Source organism: Oncorhynchus gorbuscha, linkage group LG01, assembly GCF_021184085.1.
Source record: "Oncorhynchus gorbuscha isolate QuinsamMale2020 ecotype Even-year linkage group LG01, OgorEven_v1.0, whole genome shotgun sequence".
NCBI lineage: Eukaryota > Metazoa > Chordata > Actinopteri > Salmoniformes > Salmonidae > Oncorhynchus > Oncorhynchus gorbuscha.
The window spans coordinates 38,673,762-38,697,780 of NC_060173.1; the positions used below are offsets into that span (position 1 = coordinate 38,673,762).

Consider the following 24,019-nt stretch of genomic DNA (forward strand, 5'->3'; position numbering starts at 1 on the left):
AACAGGTGGTTGCCACAGAGACATAGTTCATCGGAGACTTAAAGAAGAATAGGAACACTGCATCTAAGTGATCTCAGCGTTTCATTGGTTGGGATGGCTCTGAATAGGGCCCAGGCTTTCTTTCTTTTACACTTTCCCACCCTCCCTATATAACACATTATCTCTGTCTTTGGTGGCATGATACTATGACTTCCTCTCGATGTTATTATGAGTGGTTTAAGGGGTGGAATGACATTTTTATGAGTTGTCAATACTACGATACATTAGATACAGAAAATATGGTACCAGATCTCTTTTCCATCATTGCACTCACCTCTCACCCACTACTGCACTAATGGACAACTACTACTACTACAACCTGAGTATGAAATGAAAAGGTATAGGTCAGGATGATGACAAAGCAGTGACATTAAGACAGGAGAAGATATGGATCCTGTTGCACTCTGTCTAATTACTACTCCTCCCTGTGTGGTGTCCCAGGGGTCTTGCCAGACGGGTGCCACTGTGTGCAACCTCCACCTGTGGGCATGTCATTTCCACCTGGCTGGGCACACAGGCCAGCGTAATTACTGGCCTGCCAGCCTGCCACAGCACAGAGACAACGCCCTGATGCCCATGTTGTTTGTTATTCGCAGGCTGCCACTTAATTTGATTTCCTCCTCTCACTGGCTCCCCTGAGTGCCCTGCGAACTGCTCTGGGACGCCTGAGAGGGGTGGGGTTAAGGGTTGGGGATAGTCCCATATGGGGGTGCACTCCTAAACAATAATGTGTTGACAGAAAGGATGGAGTGTTTTTACTGCATGCTGTAACTTCTGTGGACCTGCGCCAAGACAGAGGCTGAGGAGTGAGATAGCTGAGATTCTCTGGTAACATTCATAGTGCATCCAGCAACCCTACTGAAGCCATGTAGCTACCTACCTACTGGTAGATATGGTGTTAACCACAGAGCCTACTGTCTACAAAATGGTGAGAAAGACTGACACCTAGACAAATTAGGAATCTCACTGAGGTGTGTTTCAGAGGGGTGGAGGTGGCAGCTTTGTGCTGCTTCTGAAAAATAAGTGTCTGTTAAGTCTGTTGAGGCAGAGAGGAGCAGAGAGAAGAGGAGCAGGCCAATGTTAATTCTGCTGCTATTGGATCCGACAGTGGAGAGTAGATTGCTCTTTAATAAATGCCAGGCCTCAGCTGACACAGCAGCAACCCGCAGGCCTACAGACAGACAGCACCACACCCACTGCCAAATCCATAATCAGTCTGTACACTACACTCACACAAACTCACACCTTGCTGTAGCTAATAGCTATGAGGGCGGAGAGAGACTAGATAGCTACGAGATATATGCTAAAAAGATAGCTACTAGATAGATAGTTAGCTACTATATTGAGAGAGAGATAGCTACTAGATTGAGAGAGATAGCTACGTACTAGATACAGTTGAAGTTGGAAGTTTACATACACTTAGGTTGGAGTCATTAAAACTAGTTTTTCAACCACTCCACAAATGTCTTGTTAACAAACTATAGTTTTAGCAAGTTGGTTAGGACATCTACTTTGTGCATGACACAAGGCATTTTTCCAACAATTGTTTACAGACAGATTATGTCACTTATAATTCACTGTATCACTATTCCAGTGGGTCAGAAGTTTACATACACCAAGTTGGCTGTGCCTTTCTAAAGCTTGGAAAATTCTAGAAAATGTAATGGCTTTAGAAGCTTCGGATAGGCTAATTGACTTCATTTGAGTCAATTGGTATAAACACAATGGGACCACGCAGCCGTCATACCACTCAGGAAGGATACGCGTTCTATCTCCTAGAGATTAACGTATTTTGGTGCGAAAAGTGTAAATCAATCCCAGAATAACAGCAAAGGACCTTGTGAAGATGCTGGAGGAAACGGGTACAAAAGTATCTATATCCACAGTGAAACAAGTCCTATATCGACATAACTTGAAAGGCCGCTCAGCAAGGAAGAAGGAAGAAGCCAAAGCTTTGTTGCAGGAGGGACTCTTAACCAAAAGATCACAGATAAGATCATTATTTTTACATTAATTTTAGGCCCTGATGACATAGCAGCGGGAGGCTGGAGGTTAATGGTGTGGCTCGGGGCAGGCAGGAGGTTAATGGTGTGGCTCAGGGCAGGCAGGAGATTAATGGTGTGGCTCGTGGCAGGCAGGAGGTTATTGGTGTGGCTCAGGCCAGGCAGGAGATTAATTGTGTGGCTTGGGGCAGGCAGGAGATTAATTATGTGGCTCGGGGCAGGCAGGAGGTTAAAGTTGTGGCTCAGGACAGGCAGGAGGTTAATAGTGTGGCTCAGGGCGGGCAGGAGGTTAATGGTGTGGCTCGGGGCGGGCAGGAGGTTAATGGTGTGGCTCGGGGCGGGCAGGAGGTTAATGGTGTGGCTCGGGGCGGGCAGGAGGTTAATGGTGTGGCTCGGGACGGGCAGGAGGTTAATGGTGTGGCTCGGGGCGGGCAGGAGGTTAATGGTGTGGCTCAGGGCAGGCAGGAGGTTAATGGTGTGACTTGGGGCAGGCAGGGCGTGGCCCCTGGTCTCCTCTCCACTCAGCGTAGCAATAGAGACACTGCCACAACGCATAGTAGCCTACTGTATGGCCTTTAAGGCTGACAACCATTAGGCCACAACTGCAGGAAAGCAGAATAACAGTTAAATATTTTATCAGGTCAATAATTCAGCAGCTGCCGTGGGAGGCACAGAGATAGGAGAAAGGTGAGAGCAAAGTAGTGAGGGAGAGGGAGGAAGGGAGAGAGGTAGCGGGAGCAAGGGAGAGAGGTAGAGTGAGCATCAGACCCAAGATGACATTCCCCAGGAAGGGCCTGATAACCATGGTAACTGGAGCTGAATGTCATGATGCAGAGTAGTGAAGGGGGGGGGGACTAGTGAGCAAGCGACAGAGAAAGAGAGACTATAATGAAGTGGAGGGCTGGCAGCAGTGAGGGGTGTAGTACATACAGTGGGGAGAACAAGTATTTGATACACTGACAATTTTGCAGGTCTTCCTACTTACAAAGCATGTAGAGGTCTGTCATTTCTATCATAGGTACACTTCAACTGCAAGAGACGGAATCTAAAACAAAAATCCAGAAAATCACATTATGATTTTTAAGTAATTAATTTGCATTTTATTGCATGACATAAGTATTTGATACATCAGAAAAGCAGAACTTAATATTTGGTTAAGAAACCTTTGTTTGCAATTACAGAGATCATACGTTTCCTGTAGTTCTTGATCAGGTTTGCACACACTGCAGCAGGGATTTTGGCCCAGTCTTCCATACAGACCTCCAGATCCTTCAGGTTTCGGGGCTGTCGCTGGGCAATACGGACTTTCAGCTCCCTCCAAAGATTTTCTATTGGGTTCAGGTCTGGAGACTGGCTAGACCACTCCAGGACCTTGAGATGCTTCTTACGGAGCCACTCCTTTAGTTGCCCTGGCTGTGTGTGTTTGGTCGTTGTCATGCTGGAAGACCCAGGCATGACCCATCTTCAATGCTCTTACTGGGGGAAGGAGGTTGTTGGCCAAGATCCCGCGATACATGGCCCCATCCACCCTCCCCTCAATACGGTGCAGTCGTCCTGTCCCCTTTGCAGAAAAGCATCTCCAAAGAATGATGTTTCCACCTCCATGCTTCACGGTTGGGATGGTGTTCTTGGGGTTGTACTTATCCTTCTTCTTCCTCCAAACACGGCGAGTGGAGTTTAGACCAAAAGGCTCTATTTTTGTCTTATCTGACCACATGACCTTCTCCCATTCCTCCTCTGGATCATCCAGGTGGTCATTGGCAAACTTCAGACGGGCCTGGACATGCGCTGGCTTGAGCAAGGGGACCTTGCGTGCAGGATTTTAATCCATGACGGCGTAGTGCGTTACTAATGGTTTTCTTTGAGACTGTGGTCCCAGCTCTCTTCAGATCATTGACCAGGTCCTGCCATGTAGTTCTGGGCTGATCCTTCACCTTCCTCGTGATCATTGATGCCCCACGAGGTGACATCTTGCATGGAGCCCCAGACCGAGGGTGATTGACCGTCATCTTTAACTTCTTGAATTGCGCCAACAGTTGTTGCCTTCTCGCCAAGCTGCTTGCCTATTGTCCTGTAGCCCATCCCAGCCTTGTGCAGGTCTACAATTCTATCCTTGATGTCCTTACACAGCCTTCTAGTCTTGGCCCTTGTGGAGAGGTTGGAGTCTGTTTGATTGAGTGTGTGGACAGGTGTCTTTTATACAGGTAACGAGTTCAAACAGGTGCAGTTAATACAGGTAATGAGTGGAGAACAGGAGAGCTTCTTAAAGAAAAACTAACAGGTCTGTGAGAGCTGGAATTCTTACTGGTTGGTAGGTGATCAAATACTTATGTCATGCAATAAAATGTCATTTAATTACATAAAAATCATACAATGTGATTTTCTGGATTTTTGACCTCTACTTGCTTTGTAAGTTGGAAAACCTGCAAAATCGGCAGTGTATCAAATACTTGTTCTCCGCACTGTATCTGAGTTGTGTGTTTCAATTCAGTGTCCATCTAGAAAAGGCACTATGTCTATCTGTAAATCAGAAGCGTCCCGTGGAGAGTAATGACATAACAATCCAGTATGTTCAGAAGTGGTGAGAGAGGGTGGGAGAGATTTAATAGTGGATTGAAAAAAAAACGGGGAAAGGGAGGGGTGAAGAAGGGAGAGGTAACGAAGGACATGAGGGGTTTAGATAGAGGGGGAGGTAGCGAAGTACATGAGGTGTTGAGATGGAAGGAGGAGGGGGAGGTAGCGAAGTACATGAGGTGTTGAGATGGAAGGAGAAGGGAGAGGTAGCGAAGGACATGAGGGGTTGAGAGAGGGAGAAGGGAGAGGTAGCGAAGGACATGAGGAGTTGAGAGAGGGAGAAATGAGAAGGGAGAGGTAGTGAAGGACATGAGGAGTTGAGATGAGAAGGGAGAGGTAGTGAAGGACATGAGGAGTTGAGAAAGGAGAAGGGAGAGGTAGTGAATGACATGAGGAGTTGAGATAGAAGGGAGAGGTAGCAAAGGTCATGAGCATTTGAGATAGAAGGAGAAGGGAGCGGTAGTGGTAGCGAAGGACATGATGGGTTGAGATAGGAGAAGGGAGAGGTAGCGAAGGACATGAGGAGTTGAGAGAAGGAGAAGGGAGAGGTAGCGAAGCACATGAGTGGTTGAGAGAAGGAGAAGGGAGAGGTAGCGAAGGACATGAGGGGTTGAGAAAAGGAGAAGGGAGAGGTAGCGAAGGACATGAGGGGTTGAGAGAGGGAGAAGGGAGAGGTAGCGAAGGACATGAGGGGTTGAGATAGAAGGAGAAGGGAGAGGTAGCGAAGGACATGAGGAGTTGAGATTGAGGGAGAAGGGAGAGGTAACGAAGGACATGAGGGGTTGATATGGAAGGAGAAGGGAGAGGTAGCGAAGGACATGAGGGGTTGAGAGAGTGAGAAAGAAGAAGGGAGAGGTAGCAAAGGACATGAGGAGTTGAGAGAGGGAGAAGGGAGAGGTAGCGAAGGACATGAGGAGTTGAGAGAGGGAGAAGGGAGAGGTAGCGAAGGACATGAGGGGGTGAGATAGAGGGAGAGGTAGCGAAGGACATGATGGGTTGAGATAGAAGGGAGAGGTAGCAAAGGACATGAGGGGTTGAGAGAGGGAGAAGGGAGAGGTAGCGAAGGACATGAGGGGTTGAGAGAGTGAGAAAGAAGAAGGGAGAGGTAGCAAAGGACATGAGGGGTTGAGATAGAAGGGAGAGGTAGCAAAGGACATGAGGGGTTGATATGGAAGGAGAAGGGAGAGGTAGCGAAGGACATGAGGGGTTGAGAGAGTGAGAAAGAAGAAGGGAGAGGTAGCAAAGGACATGAGGGGTTGAGATAGAAGGAGAAGGGAGCGGTAGTGGTAGCGAAGGACATGATGGGTTGAGATAGGAGAAGGGAGAGGTAGCGAAGAACATGAGGGGTTGAGAGAGGGAGAAGGGAGAGGTAGCGAAGGATATGAGGGGTTGAGAGAGTGAGAAAGAAGAAGGGAGAGGTAGCGAAGGACATGAGGGGTTGAGATAGAAGGGAGAGGTAGCGAAGGACATGATGGGTTGAGATAGAAGGGAGAGGTAGCAAAGGTCATGAGGATTTGAGATTGAGGGAGAAGGGAGAGGTAACGAAGGACATGAGGGGTTGATATGGAAGGAGAAGGGAGAGGTAGCGAAGGACATGAGGGGTTGAGAGAGTGAGAAAGAAGAAGGGAGAGGTAGCAAAGGACATGAGGAGTTGAGATTGAGGGAGAAAGGAGAAGGGAGAGGTAGCGAAGGACATGAGGGGTTGAGAGAGGGAGAAGGGAGAGGTAGCGAAGGACATGAGGGGTTGAGAGAGGGAGAAGGGAGAGGTAGCGAAGGACATGAGGAGTTGAGATTGAGGGAGAAGGGAAAGGTAGTGAAGGACATGAGGGGTTGATATGGAAGGAGAAGGGAGACGTAGCGAAGGACATGAGGGGTTGAGAAGGGAGAGTTAGTGAAGGACATGAGGAGTAGAGGTAGTGAAGGACATGAGGAGTTGAGATAGAGATGTAGCGAAGGACATAGAGGGAGAAGGGAGAGGTAGCGAAGGACATGAGGAGTTAGGATTGAGGGAGAAAGGAGAAGGGAGAGGTAGCGAAGGACGTGAAGGGTTGAGATTGAAGGAGAAGGGAGAGGTAGCGAAGGACATGAGGGGTTGAGAGAAGGAGAAGGGAGAGGTAGCGAAGGACATGAGGAGTTGAGAGAGGGAGAAGGGAGAGGTAGTGAAGTACATGAGGGGTTGAGATAGAGGGAGAAAGGTGAAGGAAACCATGTTTGTGGACACAGTCTACTATGATGTCAGGGTCACCATACATGCATACATACATAGAAGGACACACCACCCCTTTGACATGGATGGCATAACTTGTGCTTTGAGTATAACTGTAGATACTGTATTCTAATTTACTATGTTCTTTTCTATTGAATATATTAAATAAGAGGCAATGCCGTCATGATGGCTATAGAATGTCCACACAGAGCTATTGATCACAGTGGACTTTTTCTAGCTGTGTTCTGGGTTTACCTTCAGCTACGTTCTTCTCTGCTGGATTATGCTCTACAGGTGTGGCCAGGGGATTATCATAGATGTCGATAACGGAGGCCATTCGGTTTTCACATGGAGCTCCGCGGTGACGGCTGCAGTGACCTTCCTGAAGAATGTCCATGTTGTGCCCCAGGACAGCTAATGCTGCTGAACATTGATCTTTGACCTTTTCCTTCATTGCTAATTCAACTGGGGGTGCTGCTCACAGAAAGACATCCACTCACTGGTCTCTTTCTTCATCTGGAGGCCCTATTCACAAACACAGAGAATAGAAGAGAGACAACGGCAGTATATAGGGCTCTGTAAAATCGGCATTGCAGAGAACGCGGACGGTATCACAGAAACCATACATTAAACAATGGGTTTAACTTTGTAGGGAATCAACTAAATGTATTGAATTTATTAGAAAAGTAATTAATTTGCCCAAGATTATCATAGGACATGAACAAAATGCATCGGTGATTTGTATTTTCCTTCAACTTTCTGAGAGGTTCAATGGCACAAGAATGCCCCTGTATATGTGTGCACGTTTGTCTACCACTTAGCGATGACGCTAATGTCATGACAACCGTCTTCTGGTAGGTGGAAATACTTTCCCAAAAACCTTCTCAATTAAATGGTAACTACAAAGTAGCTAGTTCCTACCTGGCAGAATAAACTTAGAACATCCAATTTTGTTTTTTGTTTTATTTAAAAAAAGCGTTTATAGAGCAAAACCCTGAAAAAACTGAAACCTGGAAAAACTAAATGGGGAGAAAATGCATGTTGGGAGAGAAAAACATATTTTATAGGGCCCTAAGTATATACAGTAATTGTTTATGAAAATAACTGTTCACGTAATATCAGAGCTTGGTCTCAGGAAATTGGATCAGACCACCGGTCTCTCCTGGGAGAGGAAGAGGAAGCAGCCCAATGTTTAATTGTAATGTGACATGACGGTTTTTCCACAGAGCCCTCATCCCTCTGTATAGTTACTGTACTGTACACAACATACACTAAAGGGAGAGCCATAAACGGAAGTGATCAATATTTTCTTTATCCTTATCTGTTCTAGACCCGTAGTGGAGGCTCCGGGGGTGGTTAAACAGCCTCTGCTGTGGTTCTGCTGTAATCAGAGTAGCATCTCTCCATCTGAAGAACTCCGAGCAGGCGTCTGCCACAGAGGCTCCCTGTACAGTACCTTGAGTAGTGGACCATGAGGCCTGAGCAGCAGCTGCTGACAGAGCCAGCCAAGTGATCATGACCACACACACACACACACATTGGGATAATTAACCCTCAGTGATGGATAGCCATCTGTGCATAATGTCCAGCACCTGACTGTTCATAATTACTGTGCAGGATCATCAGTGGAGTGGAGTGCTGTTCAGCTCACCCACCACACAGACTGTTAAAGTGGAACAGGAAGTTGTGTAACCTGGGGGAAAAGTACAAGCCTATTAGCCTAGTCCCAGTCTGGTTGTGCTGTATAGCCAAGTCCTACTGGATGGTCATTGGTTATGCCAAACAAAACAGATCTGGGACCAGAATAGTATAGTATGGCATGAAACCTAAAAATGTCCTACATCACATTTAACCTGCACCCCTTTATCCCCATCACTATCCTAATCCTCAATTTTGATCAAAATGTGTATTTTTTAAGATAACAGTAGCTAAGAATTGGAGTACATTAGAACATGGGGTGTTGTGGTGATACAGTCTGAGAAGGGTATATTATAATATCAATAAACAGGCACTTTGTGGGCTTTTAATCCTAATCTGTGCTGGGGAGTAGTGGTGCTGGTACTGGATCTCACAGGGCTGGGTGAGAGGGGCAGGCAGGAAGTCACCTGTTTGATGTGGACCCACACAGGAGCAGGGAGCAGGCAGGGTGCAGCCAGGCTCAGGGAGGGACCAGGGACCTTATATCTCAGCAGGAAGTAGATCGCCTCTGATGGCCCTGCTCTAATTAGGAAGGAAAGGTCACCTTTGTCGCTGCTTTGGCACTAAACAAATGGAGGCCACCTTGACTTGACTGGCCCATGGAGTTTAAAATGCACCATAGTTCACACTAATAATTTTACATTTCATGGTTCGTAGGTTTCCTCACTACAAAGGTGGGATGAGGTTTATGCTTCAAGCTTTCCCTGTATTGGCTGAACGGCTTTTCTTCTTTTCACTTTGGAAAATGTCAATTTGGGATTCAGGGGGAGTAAGGAATGTGTACCGTCTCTTTTTCATGGAGCGAGAGAGGGAGATATACATTATTCAAATCCCTCAGCATCCCTTTAAAGGGAGCCTGCTTACTCTAATGAATGAATGCTGATGAAGATTCTATTCTCCCCAGCCTGGCACAGGGGTGATAATGAACCGCTATGATGTGTTTGTTTGAAGCTGATTTCAATTCAATAGGCAATCACAGTCCCCATTATCCATGTGTGCGTCATTCTACGAAGCAAAATAAAAATGAGAGAGTGATGGGGGAAAAAATCAGTACAGTTACATATTGCAATATTATTTTGGACGATATTATCTTGATACATTGACTCAAAGTACTCCCTTCACAGAACAGCGCAAACTGGCTCTAACCAGAATAGAAAGAGCAGTGGGAGGCACAGGTGCACAACTGAGCAAGAGGACAAGTACATTAGATTGTCTAGTTTGAGAAACAGACGCCTCACAAGTCCTCAACTGGCAGCTTCATTAAATAGTACCCGCAACACAACAGTGAAGAGGCAACTCTGGGATGCTGGTCTTCTAGGCTAGTTCCTCTGTCCAGTGTCTGTATTCTTTTGCCCATCTTAATCTTTTATTTTTATTGGCCAATCTGAGATATGGCTTTTTCTTTGCAACTCTGCCTAGAAGGCCAGCATCCCGGAGTCCCTTCTTCACTGTTGATGTTAAGACTGGTGTTTTGTGGGTACAATTGAACCTCTCTGGGATATGTGACGCTAGCGTCCCACCTGTCCAAAAGCCAGTGAAAATGCAGAGCGCCAAATTCAAATAAATGACTATAAAAATCGAACTTTCATGAAATCACACATGTAAAATACAATTAAAGCTACACGTTGTGAATCCAGCCAACATGTCAGATTTCAAAAAGGGTTTTTGGCAAAAGCAAACAATGCTATTATCTGAGGGTAGCACCTCTGTAAACAAAGAGAACATGTTTCAACCCTGCAGGCGCAACATAAAATGCAGAAATAAAAATATAAACATGCCTTACCTTTGACGAGCTTCTTTTGTTGGCACTCCAATATATCCCATAAACATCACAAATGGTCCTTTTGTTCGATTAATTCCGTCGATATGTATCTAAAATGTCCATTTATTTGACGTGTTTGATCCAGAAAAACACTGGTTCCAACTTGCGCAACGTGACGACAAAATATCTCAAAAGTTACCTGTAAACTTTGCCATAACATTTCAAACTACTTTTGTAATACAACTTTAGGTATTTTAAAAAGTAAATAATCGATAAATTTGAAGACTGGATGATCTGTGTTCAATACAGGAAGAAAACAAACTGACTCTACCTTTCTGGTCACGCGCATCTATCTAACAGTACACTTGAAGTGACCCTCGTTTTGAACAGGGGTACTTCTTCATTACACAAAGGAAAAACCTCAACCAATTTCTAACAACTGGTGACATCCAATGGAAGCGGTAGGAACTGCAAGAAGGTCCCTTAGAAATCAGGATACCCAATGAAATCCCATTGAAAAGAGTGACCTCAAAACAAAACAACTCTGAATGGTTTGTCCTTGGGGTTTCGCATGCTACATAAGTTCTGTTATACTCAAAGACAGTTTTAGAAACTTCAGAGTGTTTTCTATCCAAATCTACTAATAATATGCATATCTTATCTTCTGGGGATGAGTAGGAGGCAGTTGAATTTGGGCATGCATTTCATCCGGATGTGAAAATACTGCCCCCTGTCACCAAGAAGTTAATGAAGCTGCCAGTTGAGAACTTGAGGCATCTGTTTCTCAAACTAAACAATCTAATGTATTTGTCCTCTTGCTCAGTTGTGCACCGGGGCCTCCCCCTCCTCTTTCTATTCTGGTTAGAGACAGTTTGCTTTGTTCTGTGAAGGGAGTAGTACACAGCGCTGTACAAGATCTTCAGTTTATTGGCAATTTCTTGCATGGACTAGCCTTCATTTCTCAGAACAAGAATAGACTGACGAGTTTCAGAGGAAAGTTCTTTGTTTCTGGCCATTTTGAGCCTGTAATCGAACCCACAAATGCTGATGCTCCAGATACTTAAGTAGTCTATAGAAGGCCAGTTGTATTGCTTCTTTAATCAGGATACGTTTTCAGCTGTGCTAGCATATTTGAAAGGGGTTTTCTAATGATCAATTAGCCTTTTAAAATGATAAACTTGGATTAGCTAACACATCGTGCCATTGGACAGAGGAGTGATGGTTGCTGGTAATGAATGGGCTTATGTACGCCTATGTAGATATTCCATAAAAATCAGCCTTTTCTAGCTACAAATGTAATTTACAACATTAACAATGTCTACACTGTATTTCTGATCAATGTCTATGCTGCATTTCTGATCAATTTTATATTATTTTAAAGGACAAAAATGTGCTTTTATTTAAACATAAACAAGGACATTTCTAAGTGACCCCAAACTTTTGAACCATAGTGTATACAGTACCAGTCAAAAGTTTGGACACACCTACTCATTCCAAGGTTTTTCTTTATTTGGACTATTTTTCAGTTTCATGAGGTAGCCACCTGGAATGCATTTCAATTAACGGGTGTGCCTTGTTAAAAGTTCATTTGTGGAATTTCTTTCCTTCTTAACCTGTAGTGACTCCCAGCCCGTGAACGGGCCCGTTATCATCTGACACTAATTAGCATAACGCAACAGACATAAATCTTCCTATTCATGAAAATCACAAATGAAATATTGAGACACAGCTTAGCCTTTTGTTAATCACACTGTCATCTCAGATTTTCAAAATATGCTTTACAGCCAACGCTAGACAAGCATTTGTGTAAGTTTATCATAGCCTAGCATAGCATTATGCCCTGCTAGCAGCAGGCAACATTTTCACGAAAATAAGAAAAGCGATCAAATTAAATAATTTACTTTTGAAGAACTTCTGATGTTTTCACTCAGGAGACTCTCAGTTAGATAGCAAATGTTCATTTTTTCCAAAAATATTATTTTTGTAGGCGAAATAGCTCTGTTTGTTCTTCACGTTTGGCTGAGAAATCGACCGGAAAATGCGGTCACTACAACACTAAACTTTTTTCCAAATTAGCTCCATAATATCGACAGAAACATGGCAAACGTTGTTTAGAATCAATCCTCAAGGTATATCTATTCGATAATATATCCACCGGGACAATTGGTTTCTCATTAGAAGCGATTGGAATAATGGCTACCGCTGTAATTTACGCAAGATTTTCTGCGGGAGCCATCATGTGACAACTCGCTCAATGTGGTCCCTTACGGCTATTCTTCAACATAAATGCGTAAAAAGAAGTCACAATGCTGTAGACACCTTGGGGAATACGTAGAAAGCGTAAGCTCATTCGTAGCCCATTCACAGCCATATAAGGAGTCATTGGCATACAGCGCTTTCAAAATATGGGGCACTTCCTGATTGGATTTTTATCTGGGTTTCACCTGTAACATCAGTTCTGTTGCACTCACAGACAATATCTTTGCAGTTTTGGAAACATTAGAGTGTTTTCTATCCAAAGCTGTCAATTATATGCATAGTCGAGCATCTTGTCGTGACAAAATATCCCGTTTAAAATGGGAACGTTTTTTATCCAAAAATGAAATACCGCCCCCAGAGTTCCAAGAGGTTAACTTCTTGACGCTACCCATCCCTGTCGCTGGATCATTTCCATCTGCAACCACTGAATAGCATAGCGCCACAGTCAAATAATATTACAAAAAAATATTAGTTAAAGTGCTCAGCATATACGGGAACTCCTTCAAGACTGTTGGAAAAGCATTCCCCATGAAGCTGGTTGAGAGAATGCCAAGAGTTTGCAAAGCTGTCATCAAGGCAAAGGGTGGCTACTTTGAATAATCTAAAATATAATGTATATTTTAATTTCTTTAACACTTTTTTGGTTACAACATGATTCCAAATGTGTTATTTTATAGTGTTGATGTCTTCACTATATTGAAAACTTCCACCTTGCATTGGCCATTCCATTCAAAATGTTCTGGACAAGTTACTGCCTGTGGGCCTACAGCACATAAACAGTAAGTGTCCATTTTTATTGTAAGATGGTTAGCCGTCCAATATCATGAGAACATTTGAGTCGCACAAAACAGTTTTCTAGTGTTCAACCGCCATATTATGCTTGACTGCTGGACAATAAAGGCCTGATAAAATGTGTAGCCTTCTCTGATGGCCAGTAGTGGGAGATGACACAGGGATGTGGCCCTAAGCTGCCTTTTGAACAGTTGAATGGATGTGGAGTGTGGAGGCAATCTGAGTCAGAGGCAGTGGGTGTCAGTAGGAGATAAATGCCCTTTTGAGTTTATATCAGTCAGGGGTCAGTGGAGATCGTTCCTATCAGGCCGTGCGTGGATTTGTTTTTGTTTTGACTGTTGAAACCGTCTATAGTGGAGGAGGTGTGGCCTACAGGGCTCCATCCAACTGAGTTCACAGGGCCTGTACTTAAAGGTTAGGCTTACTAGGAGACAGAGAGCCTTTTTTACATTCAGCGTCACTACGTCAAGGGAAATATAGTATTATTTCTAACAAAGACATATATGTTTTAAGATGTTGTGTATTCCTGGAAATAAACATAATTCTTGTAAACATAACTGTTTTGAAAACAGCTTGCCGAAAAAAAGTTGTCTCTTGGTACAACTTAACCCGGGAATGGGATAATTTGAGCATCGGGACAAGGTCAGTTGAGCTGCCTTGGGATAAGTGGGTGATAGTGTCCTGTGACAGTGGGTGATGGTGCTGGTAGGTCAAAGTTTAATTCATGGAATGGGGGTGTGGTATATTGTATATCTTAAATGTATGCCTACATTCAAATATAGATCTCGCTGTTCAATATGACTTACCCATACAACTGGTCAAGAAATGGAAGGGTAAGGGATGTTGTTTCGATGTGCCAATTTCTCTACATTTGAGGCAACTAAGGGGGCTGAAAATGGTCCTGTGATTCTTGATATGTTTATCAAGCTCAGACTCCATGTCATCAGATAAGACCTTATGTTCCTGCTCTGTCATAGCCTCGTTTCACACAGCTACATGTTTTTCTTTTTTGTCAATGTACCTCTTCAGTGTCATTCAGTCTATTTGATTTAGTCCTTGCTGCTGCTCAAATGGACATCTCCCTTTTCTCACTTCCTTGGCTGTTCTCGCAAGAAGCTGAAGGGGGGTTAGCCCCGGCTTGTTTTACGTCTGTATACACTGGACATGATGATATCTGCCTGTAACAAGACAAATGCACTACGATGTGTATTATGCATAGAACTGACTAAATGTAGTCATTTGTATGAGGCATGGTAGACATTGGCTCAACTTACCGCATGGCAAACATGTTGACTACTTTTGTCCACACAGCTACAAGGATGCACTTTCATGCTACACTCTTAGGAAAAAAGGTACTATCTTGAACTTTAAAAAGTTTTTCGTCTTTCCTATAGGATAACTCTTTGAAGAACCTTTTTGGTTCCAGGTAGAACCCTTTTGATTCCAGGTAGAACCCTTCTGAGTTCCATGTGGAACCCTTTACACAAAGAGTTCTACATGAAACATAAACAAGTTCTACCTGGAACCAGAAAGGGTTTTCCTATGGGCACCGCGAAAGAACCCATATAACCCACAGAAAGGGTTCTCCTTTTGGAGCCCTTTTTTCTAAGATTTAGGACCTCTTCTTGGCGCTTATAGAGACCCCAAATGATGTATCTACTTTGGTTTAGATACGAGCATCATGAAACCTGTAACACAATACATTAATTTGACTTGGTAAAAATATGTGTTTTGGACCTAACTTGCTTACCACTTTTTCCATGTGGTTTCTTCACAGACTCCATGAAAATATGACATCTTCATAAATATTTGGTCACATGGTTACTTTTGTATATGGTTTCTGAGAAACAAGGGGTGGCTCAACTAACCATTTGACTCAACTTACCACACTCACCCCTAGTATGGAAATACAGGTGGTAATATTACAGCTGGAGCTTCTTGGTTTCCTCATCTCAGTTTATCTCCCACTGAGATGTATTTTAGTGTGTCAGACCTTAATGGTGATCGCAGTTCCTGTCACTTCTCCTGTGCTGGGTTCCAGATGTCCCCAGGCTTTTCGTGTTGATGTGAACACAGCAGTCTCTCTCTCCCACCAGGGAAAATACTGTATGGCATAGAGAGAATCTCCTGAGATACCAAATTGGCAATTCCAACCTGATTCTCATTTTCTCTCTCTCCCCTTATCAAAGCTATTCTCTATTTCTCACGCTTGTTTTGTGCTGATTTTGGTTGAAGTGTTCCTCCCTCTCCTTGCTCAGTTGGCTGGTCTAGCCTCTTTCCCCAGGTTAGGACTGCAGAGTGAGTCTGACCTAAAATGCTGGGCTTTGTCACAGCTAAGCTGCCCAGCTCTCCTGCTAAAAGGAACAAAACGCTCTTTTCAGGTCCTTGGCTGCAGACACTGCATGGCTTTGTGTTAGTGTAACTTTGGACCAATGCTACATAAAGAAGTGAGAATGACATCAGGGCAATTATGTAAGGAAGGGAAGTGTTGAGCAAGTGAGGAGATTAGAGGAAGGGAGAAAGCACGGTTTTATTTTTTTTGCATGCCTCATCCTGTCCACCATTAGAGGAGATTGCAGGTACAGTGGGGCAAAAAAGTATTTAGTCAGTCACCAATTGTGCAAGTTCTCCCACTTAAAATGATGAGAGAGGCCTGTAATTTTCATCATAGGTACTCTTCAACTACGACAGACAAAATTAGAGAAAAAAATCCAGAAAATCACATTGTAGGATTTTTAATTTATTTATTTGAAAATTATGGTGGAAAATAAGTATTTGGTCAATAACAAAAGTTTATCTCAATACTTTGTTATATACCCTTTGTTGGCAATGACAGAGGTCAAACGTTTTCTGTAAGTCTTCACAAGGTTTTCACATACTGTTGCTGGTATTTTAGCCCATTCCTCCCCTCGTATGGTTCTGGGATTTTTGCTCACCGTTCTTGTGATCATTTTGACCCCACGGGGTGAGATCTTGCGTGGAGCTCCAGATCGAGGGAGATTATCAGTGATTTTGTATGTCTTCCATTTCCTAATAATTGCTCCCGCAGTTGATTTCTTCAAACCAAGCTGCTTACCTATTGCAGATTCAGTCTTCCCAGCCTGGTGCAGGTCTACAATTTTGTTTCTGGTGTCCTTTGACAGCTCTTTGGTCTTGGCCATAGTGGAGTTTTGAGTGTGACTGTTTGAGGTTGTGGACAGGTGTCTTTTATACTGATAACAAGTTCAAACAGGTGCCATTAATACAGGTAACGAGTGAAGGACAGAGGAGCCTCTTAAAGAATAAGTTACAGGTCTGTGAGAGCCAGAAATCTTGCTTGTTTGTATTTGACCAAATACTTATTTTCCACCATAATTTGCAAATTAATTCATTAAAAATCATACAATGTGATTTTCTGGATTTTTCCCCCTCATTTTGCCTGTCATAGTTGAAGTGTACCTATGATGAAAATTACAGGCCTCTCTCATATTTTTAAGTGGGAGAACTTGCACAATTGGTGGCTGACTAAATATTTTTTTTGCCCCACTGTAGGTGTGTGTGTGAGCAGACCAATGTGTATCCAGTGTGTAGATCATTATCAATGATTCTGGGTATTGATCAGCTTCAGAGCAGCAGCAGCAGCTGGTGAAACATAGAGGCTGAGGAGTTTTTTTCCCCCTTTTTAGTGACGCCCATGACCTTTACTCTGTTGGTAACTAGGGACCTGATTGGTGCTGTGAGTGACAAACAGGCAGCAGCTGCTGTGTCAAAGCTGTAGCATGTCCCAGCACATACTAGAGCCTGTCAATCAAACTCTGGTGGGTGTCAACTGCACATGGTCATTCAGAGAGGGCACATGGGTCAATGACTCCCTACACTACTATGTTATCACGCTCCAATACTCAGGGTGGGTTGGTGGGTGGTTGTTCTATTTCAATATGGACTAGGAGCAGAGCCCACAGGATGTGGGTGGGATTAGCAGCTGCAGAGATGAGAGGCAGAGTAGTGGTCCATTAACACACACACACACAGGACGCCCAGCCTGTAATTGAGTCACTGTTGCAAAACTCTCTAGCCAGGCAGTGGGGGGTCGGTAATAAGGGCTGAAACACTTTCCCAGACCCAGTGCTCAGTTCGGGACATTGTGATTCGTGACTAGTTTTTGGGGTTATGCGGGGAAGGCAGGATCACTCCTTCCAGGATGCTCCTCTCCTGTAACCTTTGCATTTGTAGACACTAGTGGAATGAAAAACAGTTATTTCATTTCATCTCCTAGATTTAGATATCTCTACCCTTACAAAAAAAGATTGCAGTTTTGAAACTGCAGTAACTGCAGTCTGCTGTGGTGTTTTGGACTCAGTAATTGCAGAATAACTGCAGTGTACTGCAGTGAAACTGCAATTATAGTGCACTGTAACTGCAGTTACACTGCACAATTACTGCAGTAAAAAAAACATATTTTGGACACAATATTTGCAGTGTTCTACAGTTATACTACCCTCTAACTGCAATTGTTTTTCGTACGGGTATTTTCTAATTACACTGTAATTTTAGAAGTATTGTCTTTGCACAGGAAATACCTCTCTGATTGTATTGTGATATGGATACTTAATGTGAGTGCTATATCTGTTCCTTTCTACAGGCTGATGTTTTCCTCTCTACAGGCTTGTGTGTATGGGGCGGCAGGTAGCCTAGTGGTTAAGAGTGTTGGGAAAGTAACTGAAAAGATGCTGGTTCAAATCCCTGAGCTGACTAAGTGAAAAATCTATCAATGTGCCCTTGAGCAAGGTACTTAACCATAATTGCTCCTGTAAGTCTCTCTGGATAAGAATGGTTACTAAATGACAAATATGTAAATGTAGTGTATTAAAGGTGCTATGTATAATGTACTTGTTGTTCCTCTCCCTCCTCAGGCTGATGCTAAGATGGTGTGTGACGTGGTGAGTCGTATGGAGGACACTGAGCCCTACTCTCCTGAGCTCCTGGGGGCTATGATCCGCCTGTGGTCTGACTCCGGCATCCAGGAGTGCTTCAGCCGTGCCCGAGAATACCAGCTCAATGACTCTGCCCAATAGTGAGTACTACTTTACCTCTACTGCCCCCCATAGGAGGACCTAGTGCTGCAGGATCAATATAACTCTCATTACTCTGCTCCAATCGATGAAAGTGTTTATGGATCACACATACATAAATGTCATCCACTTACTACATGAATTGATGTCCATGTGACATTAGTCATATACAACAAATATGAAGCAACTATTTTGTGTTTTATAGACAAAGTAGTTTGAGGCCCAAAGTGAATTGGTAAATTCCTGTGCCAGGTTGTAAATCAATTGGTATCAAACACACACTACCGATCAAAAGTTTTAGAATGACTCATTTTATTTTTTATATATTTTTATAACTAATTTCTACATTGTAGAATAATAGTGAATATATCAAAACAATTAAAATAACACATGGAATCATGTAGTTACCAAAAAAGTGTTAAACAAATAAAAATACATTTTATATTTGAGATTCTTCAAATAGCCACCTTTTGCCTTGATGACAGCTTTGCACACTCTTGGCATTCTCTCAACCAGCTTCATGAGGTCGTCACCTGGAATGCATTTCAATGAACAGGTGTACCTTCTTAAAAGTTCATTTGTGGAATTTATTTCCTCCTTAATGTGTTTGAGCCAATCAGTTGTGTTGTGACAAGGTAGGGGAGTATACAGAAGATAGCCCTATTTGGTAAAAGACAGAGTCCATATTATGGCAAGAACAGCTCAAATAAGCAAAGAGAAATGACAGTCCATCATTACTTTAAGGCATGAAGGTCTGTCAATAGGAAAAATGTCAAGAACATTGAAAGTTTCTTCAAGCGCTATGATGAAACTGGCTCTCATGAGGACAGCCACAGGACTGTTCAGAAGTTCTTTAGAGTTACCAGCCTCCGAAATTGCATCCCAAAGAGTTCAAGTAACAGACACATCTCAACATCAACTGTTCAGAGGAGATTATGTGAATCAGGCCTTCATGGTTGATTTGCTGCACCTGCAAAAACGATTGCTCTGAAGTGCGAGTGCCTTTTGAATTGCTGCAAAGAAACCACTACTAAAGGACACCAATAAAAAAATTTGATTTCTTATTCCAACCGCTGTCTTTGTGAGACACGGTGTGGGAGAAAAGATGATCTCTGCATGTGTATTTCCCACCGTGAAGCATGGAGGAGGAGGTGTTATGGTGTGGGGGTGCTTTGCTGGTGTCACTCTGAAATATTTAGAATTAATCGGCACACTTAACCAGAATGGCTACCACAGCATTTTGCAGCGATACACCATCCCATCTGGTTTGGACTTAGTCCCATTATCATTTATTTTTCAACAGGACAATGACCCAACACACCTCCTGGTTGTGTAAGGGCTATTTTACCAAGAAGGAAAGTGATGGAGTGCTGCATCAGATGACCTGGCCTCCACCAAAATGAGAGGGTTTGGGATGAGTCGGACCTCAGAGTGAAGGAAAAGCAGCCAACAAGTGCTCAGCATATGTGGGAACTCATTCAAGGCTGTTGGAAAAGCATTCCAGGTGAAGCTGGTTGAGAGAATGCCAAGAGTGTACAAAGCTGTCATCGATGCAAAGGGTGGCTATTTTAAGAGTCTCAAATATAAAGTATATTTTGAATTGTTTAACACATTTTTGGTTACTACATGATTCCATATGTGTTATTTCATAGTTGTGATGTCTTCACTATCATTATAGTATTTAGAAAATAGTAAAAAAATAAAGATAAACCCTTGAATGAGTAGGTGTTCTAAAACTTTTGACCTGTAGTGTATGTATGATCAGGGCCTAATATTAATAACCGGCCCTCACCAAATGACAATGCGGGTAGATTTTGGCATTGGTGGGTAAAGATGTCTATTTCACCAGCCATGTTGGCTGGTGGACAGGGCTCTACAGTGTGAGCATTTCCCTCGCATTTGTGAAGAAAAATCGTCAAGTATGATTACAGTTATAGCTAAATAAATGCTGCAGTAGCTGTTTTAAAAGTATTTCTGCCGTTTTGTTCCTATAGCCTATCCCACCTCAAGCTTCAACACTGCCTGGCTGGGGACTGTGTGCACATGAACTAAGTGAAGGATTCATTTTTAAGAGTGCTGCGCACAGGCATAACAGTCAGTCTATTTTGCTTGAAACGAAAGTCTACTAAAGTGAGACTTTGTCCTTGTGTTTCTTGGCTATTTACATTGTTTTGTTCACAAGCTAGGTTGTTTTTCAATGTTTGAGTTTCAACCGCTAGGGAAGAGAAGACAATGCGGCTACTAGTCAGGGGCTGCAGTCCAAACTCAAAGTAGACAGCCCTTGGCCCTAAACCCTCATCCTTTGAATGACGTTTTACATCCGAGTGTTTGGAGAGGGAGAGATGTTTGGAGAGGCAACGTCCTTGGTGGAAATCTTGAAGTTGTGCTTAAAGACAATCAACCTATAGCTATTAATGTACCTAGCTAGCTAACAATTCTGTCAGTTAGCTACCCATAGCTGGCAAGCTAGTTTTATAGTTTGGTCATTTATTCCAATACATTTCAGAATTCCCAAAAAATATGTTTATGAAGCTAACTACGTTTTATAGGCTCCTCACTACGAGACTAAACCAATTTGCCAGTGCTAAAATCTAAGTAATTTTTATATTTTTTTTTTAGCGAGCTAGCATCATGAATTGTTGGTCATATCAACCCCACAAGTGATCAAAGTTTTTCACTCGCTCCGTCAAGCTAAATTGAGGGCCGAGGGGGCAACGTTTGTGAATTGGACCTCCACTTAAGATGGCAAACAAATTGCATCCGGTTTCGATGGGGATTCCCCAGAGGAAAAGTGGCTACTGTGAGGGCTGAGGGGGTAAAAATAGCATGTTTGGAATGCCATACTCTCAATCTCACAGGCACAAACATGACTTGAGTCACATTACCACAGTAACCATTAAAAGGGCAGGTGAACATTTTTGTCTGTGATATTTTGGTTAAAAGACTCGAGTCATAAAATATTAAATTAAACAATGTACCACATGTGTTGTTCTTACTAGTAATAGATGTATTGTTTTTAGAAACATTACAAATCATGCTCATCTGTTATTTTATGTTTTGTTGGTGTGATTTTAGCAACAATCGCAAAACAATTGGGCTGGTTAAAAAAATCTAAGTTGCTGGAAAATAATCTGAAAGTAATCCAATTACATTACTGAGTTTGGGTAATCCAAAAGTTATGTTATTGATTACAATTTTGGACAGAACTGTAAATGAATACTTTTATGAATACTTTTAGAAAGTAACCTACCCAACCCTGAGGACTAGTGTGGAGAACAACCGCGTGTAGAGCAGCAGTGATACACTGTGACACTGTAGACTGGAGCATGATAGAGAGGGAATGATTAAAGGACATAGCCAGTAGCGAGTTGCTCAGCTTCTCTGAGGTGGCTTAAGCCTTAAGCCCATAGTATTGCATTCCTGAGAAAATTCATTTATATTAGTATGTCCTGCGAAAGGTCACGAAACACATTTATTTCACATTTACATGGAACACAATTAATTGTGTTGTAAATGTCATAGCATTTTGGAATGATGTTTGATTACTGGTAGTCCAGGATTTCATTCAAGACGAATTCAGTTTTGTCCTGATCAGCATTATAGAAACGTTGCATAACACTGAGGTGATATGGATGGATATGTCTATTAATGTCTTTTGACATATGAAAGCAGCCCACATGATATGTAGAGTTAAGAGTCATGTTACTCAGAGCAGTCTCTCTCTCTCCCCCCTCTCTCTCTCAGTGGCCCTGGATATGACCTCAGTGATATATTATCAGTGTGTGGATGCTCTTCCTTTGTGACCCATTTAGTTTCAATGTGCACATTTATTACACTGGTAAAGTGTGTTCTCAGACAGTGCTCTTGTGAGGAGTATGTTTACCAAAAGCACCATTTTAAGATTTGTAGTCAAAGTACACATTGTTCTTCTCATCAATTGAAATAAAATGTTGCTATTTAAAGAATAAAAAATACAATTTAAAAAGCATATATCATAGCTCCCAACTGGATCATACATGGCAGCCATTTTGTGCTACAGAGCTCACCACCCATCAGCATCGCAGAAGCAGTGCTGTGATTTACCACAAACTTTGCCAGAGGCCCATCAGATAAGTTGTTACCATGTGTGGCTCATCCCCACTCCCTATGTGGAAGGCCCCCCAACCCCAACAAACATGAGGGGTAGGAGGGGTAAACAGACTTCCTGCAATTATGCAAAATGATCCATGTGGCAGAGAGAAACGTGTTGTTTTATAAATTGTTATGCAATTTTTTTGTTTTTTGCCATGAGAATTTTGCCTTGAGAATTTCCTGCTACTCTAAACATTTTGCTTTGAAGGTAAGAGAAACTTAGTTTTAAAGTAACTGTCCAGTGAAAATCGTACTTTTAAAAGTTAATTCTGTTAACTCATACCTAATGTTGTTGACTCACCCTACACTTGTATTTGTGGCCAAAATATAAATGGGAAAACGCTCTTAAAAAACCCACCTTAAACTTGAATCTCAAACAGACCGTTTAAAAAATGCTGAGGAGGATGAGCTGGGCAATCAGCGGTCTACTCGTATGAATCTTTTTAGTCATGGGTCTACTCGTATGAATCTTTTTAGTCATGGGTCTACTCGTATGAATCTTTTTAGTCATGGGTCTACTCGTATGAATCTTTTTAGTCATGGGTCTACTCGTATGAATCTTTTTAGTCATGGGTCTACTCGTATGAATCTTTTTAGTCATGGTCTACTCGTATGAATCTTTTTAGTCATGGGTCTACTCGTATGAATCTTTTTAGTCATGGGTCTACTCGTATGAATCTTTTTAGTCATGGGTCTACTCGTATGAATCTTTTTAGTCATGGGTCTACTCGTATGAATCTTTTTAGTCATGGGTCTACTCGTATGAATCTTTTTAGTCATGGGTCTACTCGTATGAATCTTTTTAGTCATGGGTCTACTCGTATGAATCTTTTTAGTCATGGGTCTACTCGTATGAATCTTTTTAGTCATGGGTCTACTCGTATTAATCTTTTTAATCATGGGTCTACTCGTATTCATCTTTTTAGTCATGGGTCTACTCGTATTCATCTTTTTAGTCATGGGTCTACTCGTATTCATCTTTTTAGTCATGGGTCTACTCGTATTCATCTTTTTAGTCATGGGTCTACTCGTATTCATCTTTTTAGTCATGGGTCTACTCGTATTCATCTTTTTAGTCATGGGTCTACTCGTATTCATCTTTTTAGTCATGGGTCTACTCGTATTCATCTTTTTAATCATGGGTCTACTCGTATTAATCTTTTTAATGATCGGTCTACTCGCATTAATCTTTTTAATCATCGTTATATGCCCACACCATTCTGTTGTTGGGGTATGCCCACACCATTCTGTTGTTGGGGTATGCCCACACCATTCTGTTGTTGGGGTATGCCCACACCATTCTGTTGTTGGGGTATGCCCACACCATTCCAACACAGAAAAGCTGCTTTATAACATACTTCATTATAATTTTTTAGAAGGAAAATTATTTCACTAATATTGTAATTAGTTATAGATCATATTTCATAGGAATCTGAAAAAACGGAACAGTTACTTTAAAGGTCGACTTTGGGCAAAGAACACAAAATGAAGGCTTTAAAAATGT

General features: G+C 42.5%; 1 protein-coding gene across 3 annotated transcripts in view; it reads left to right on the forward strand.

Moving 5' to 3' along the window:
• LOC124037245 (guanine nucleotide-binding protein G(o) subunit alpha) overlaps positions 1-24,019 on the forward strand; it is a 142,012-nt gene that overhangs the window by 94,411 nt on the left and 23,582 nt on the right. For all 3 annotated transcript variants that reach the window (XM_046351943.1, XM_046351935.1, XM_046351927.1), the window contains exon 4: positions 18,226-18,386. In XM_046351943.1, coding sequence (XP_046207899.1) covers positions 18,226-18,386 — 161 coding nt within the window. The remainder of the gene's footprint in view (positions 1-18,225; positions 18,387-24,019) is intronic.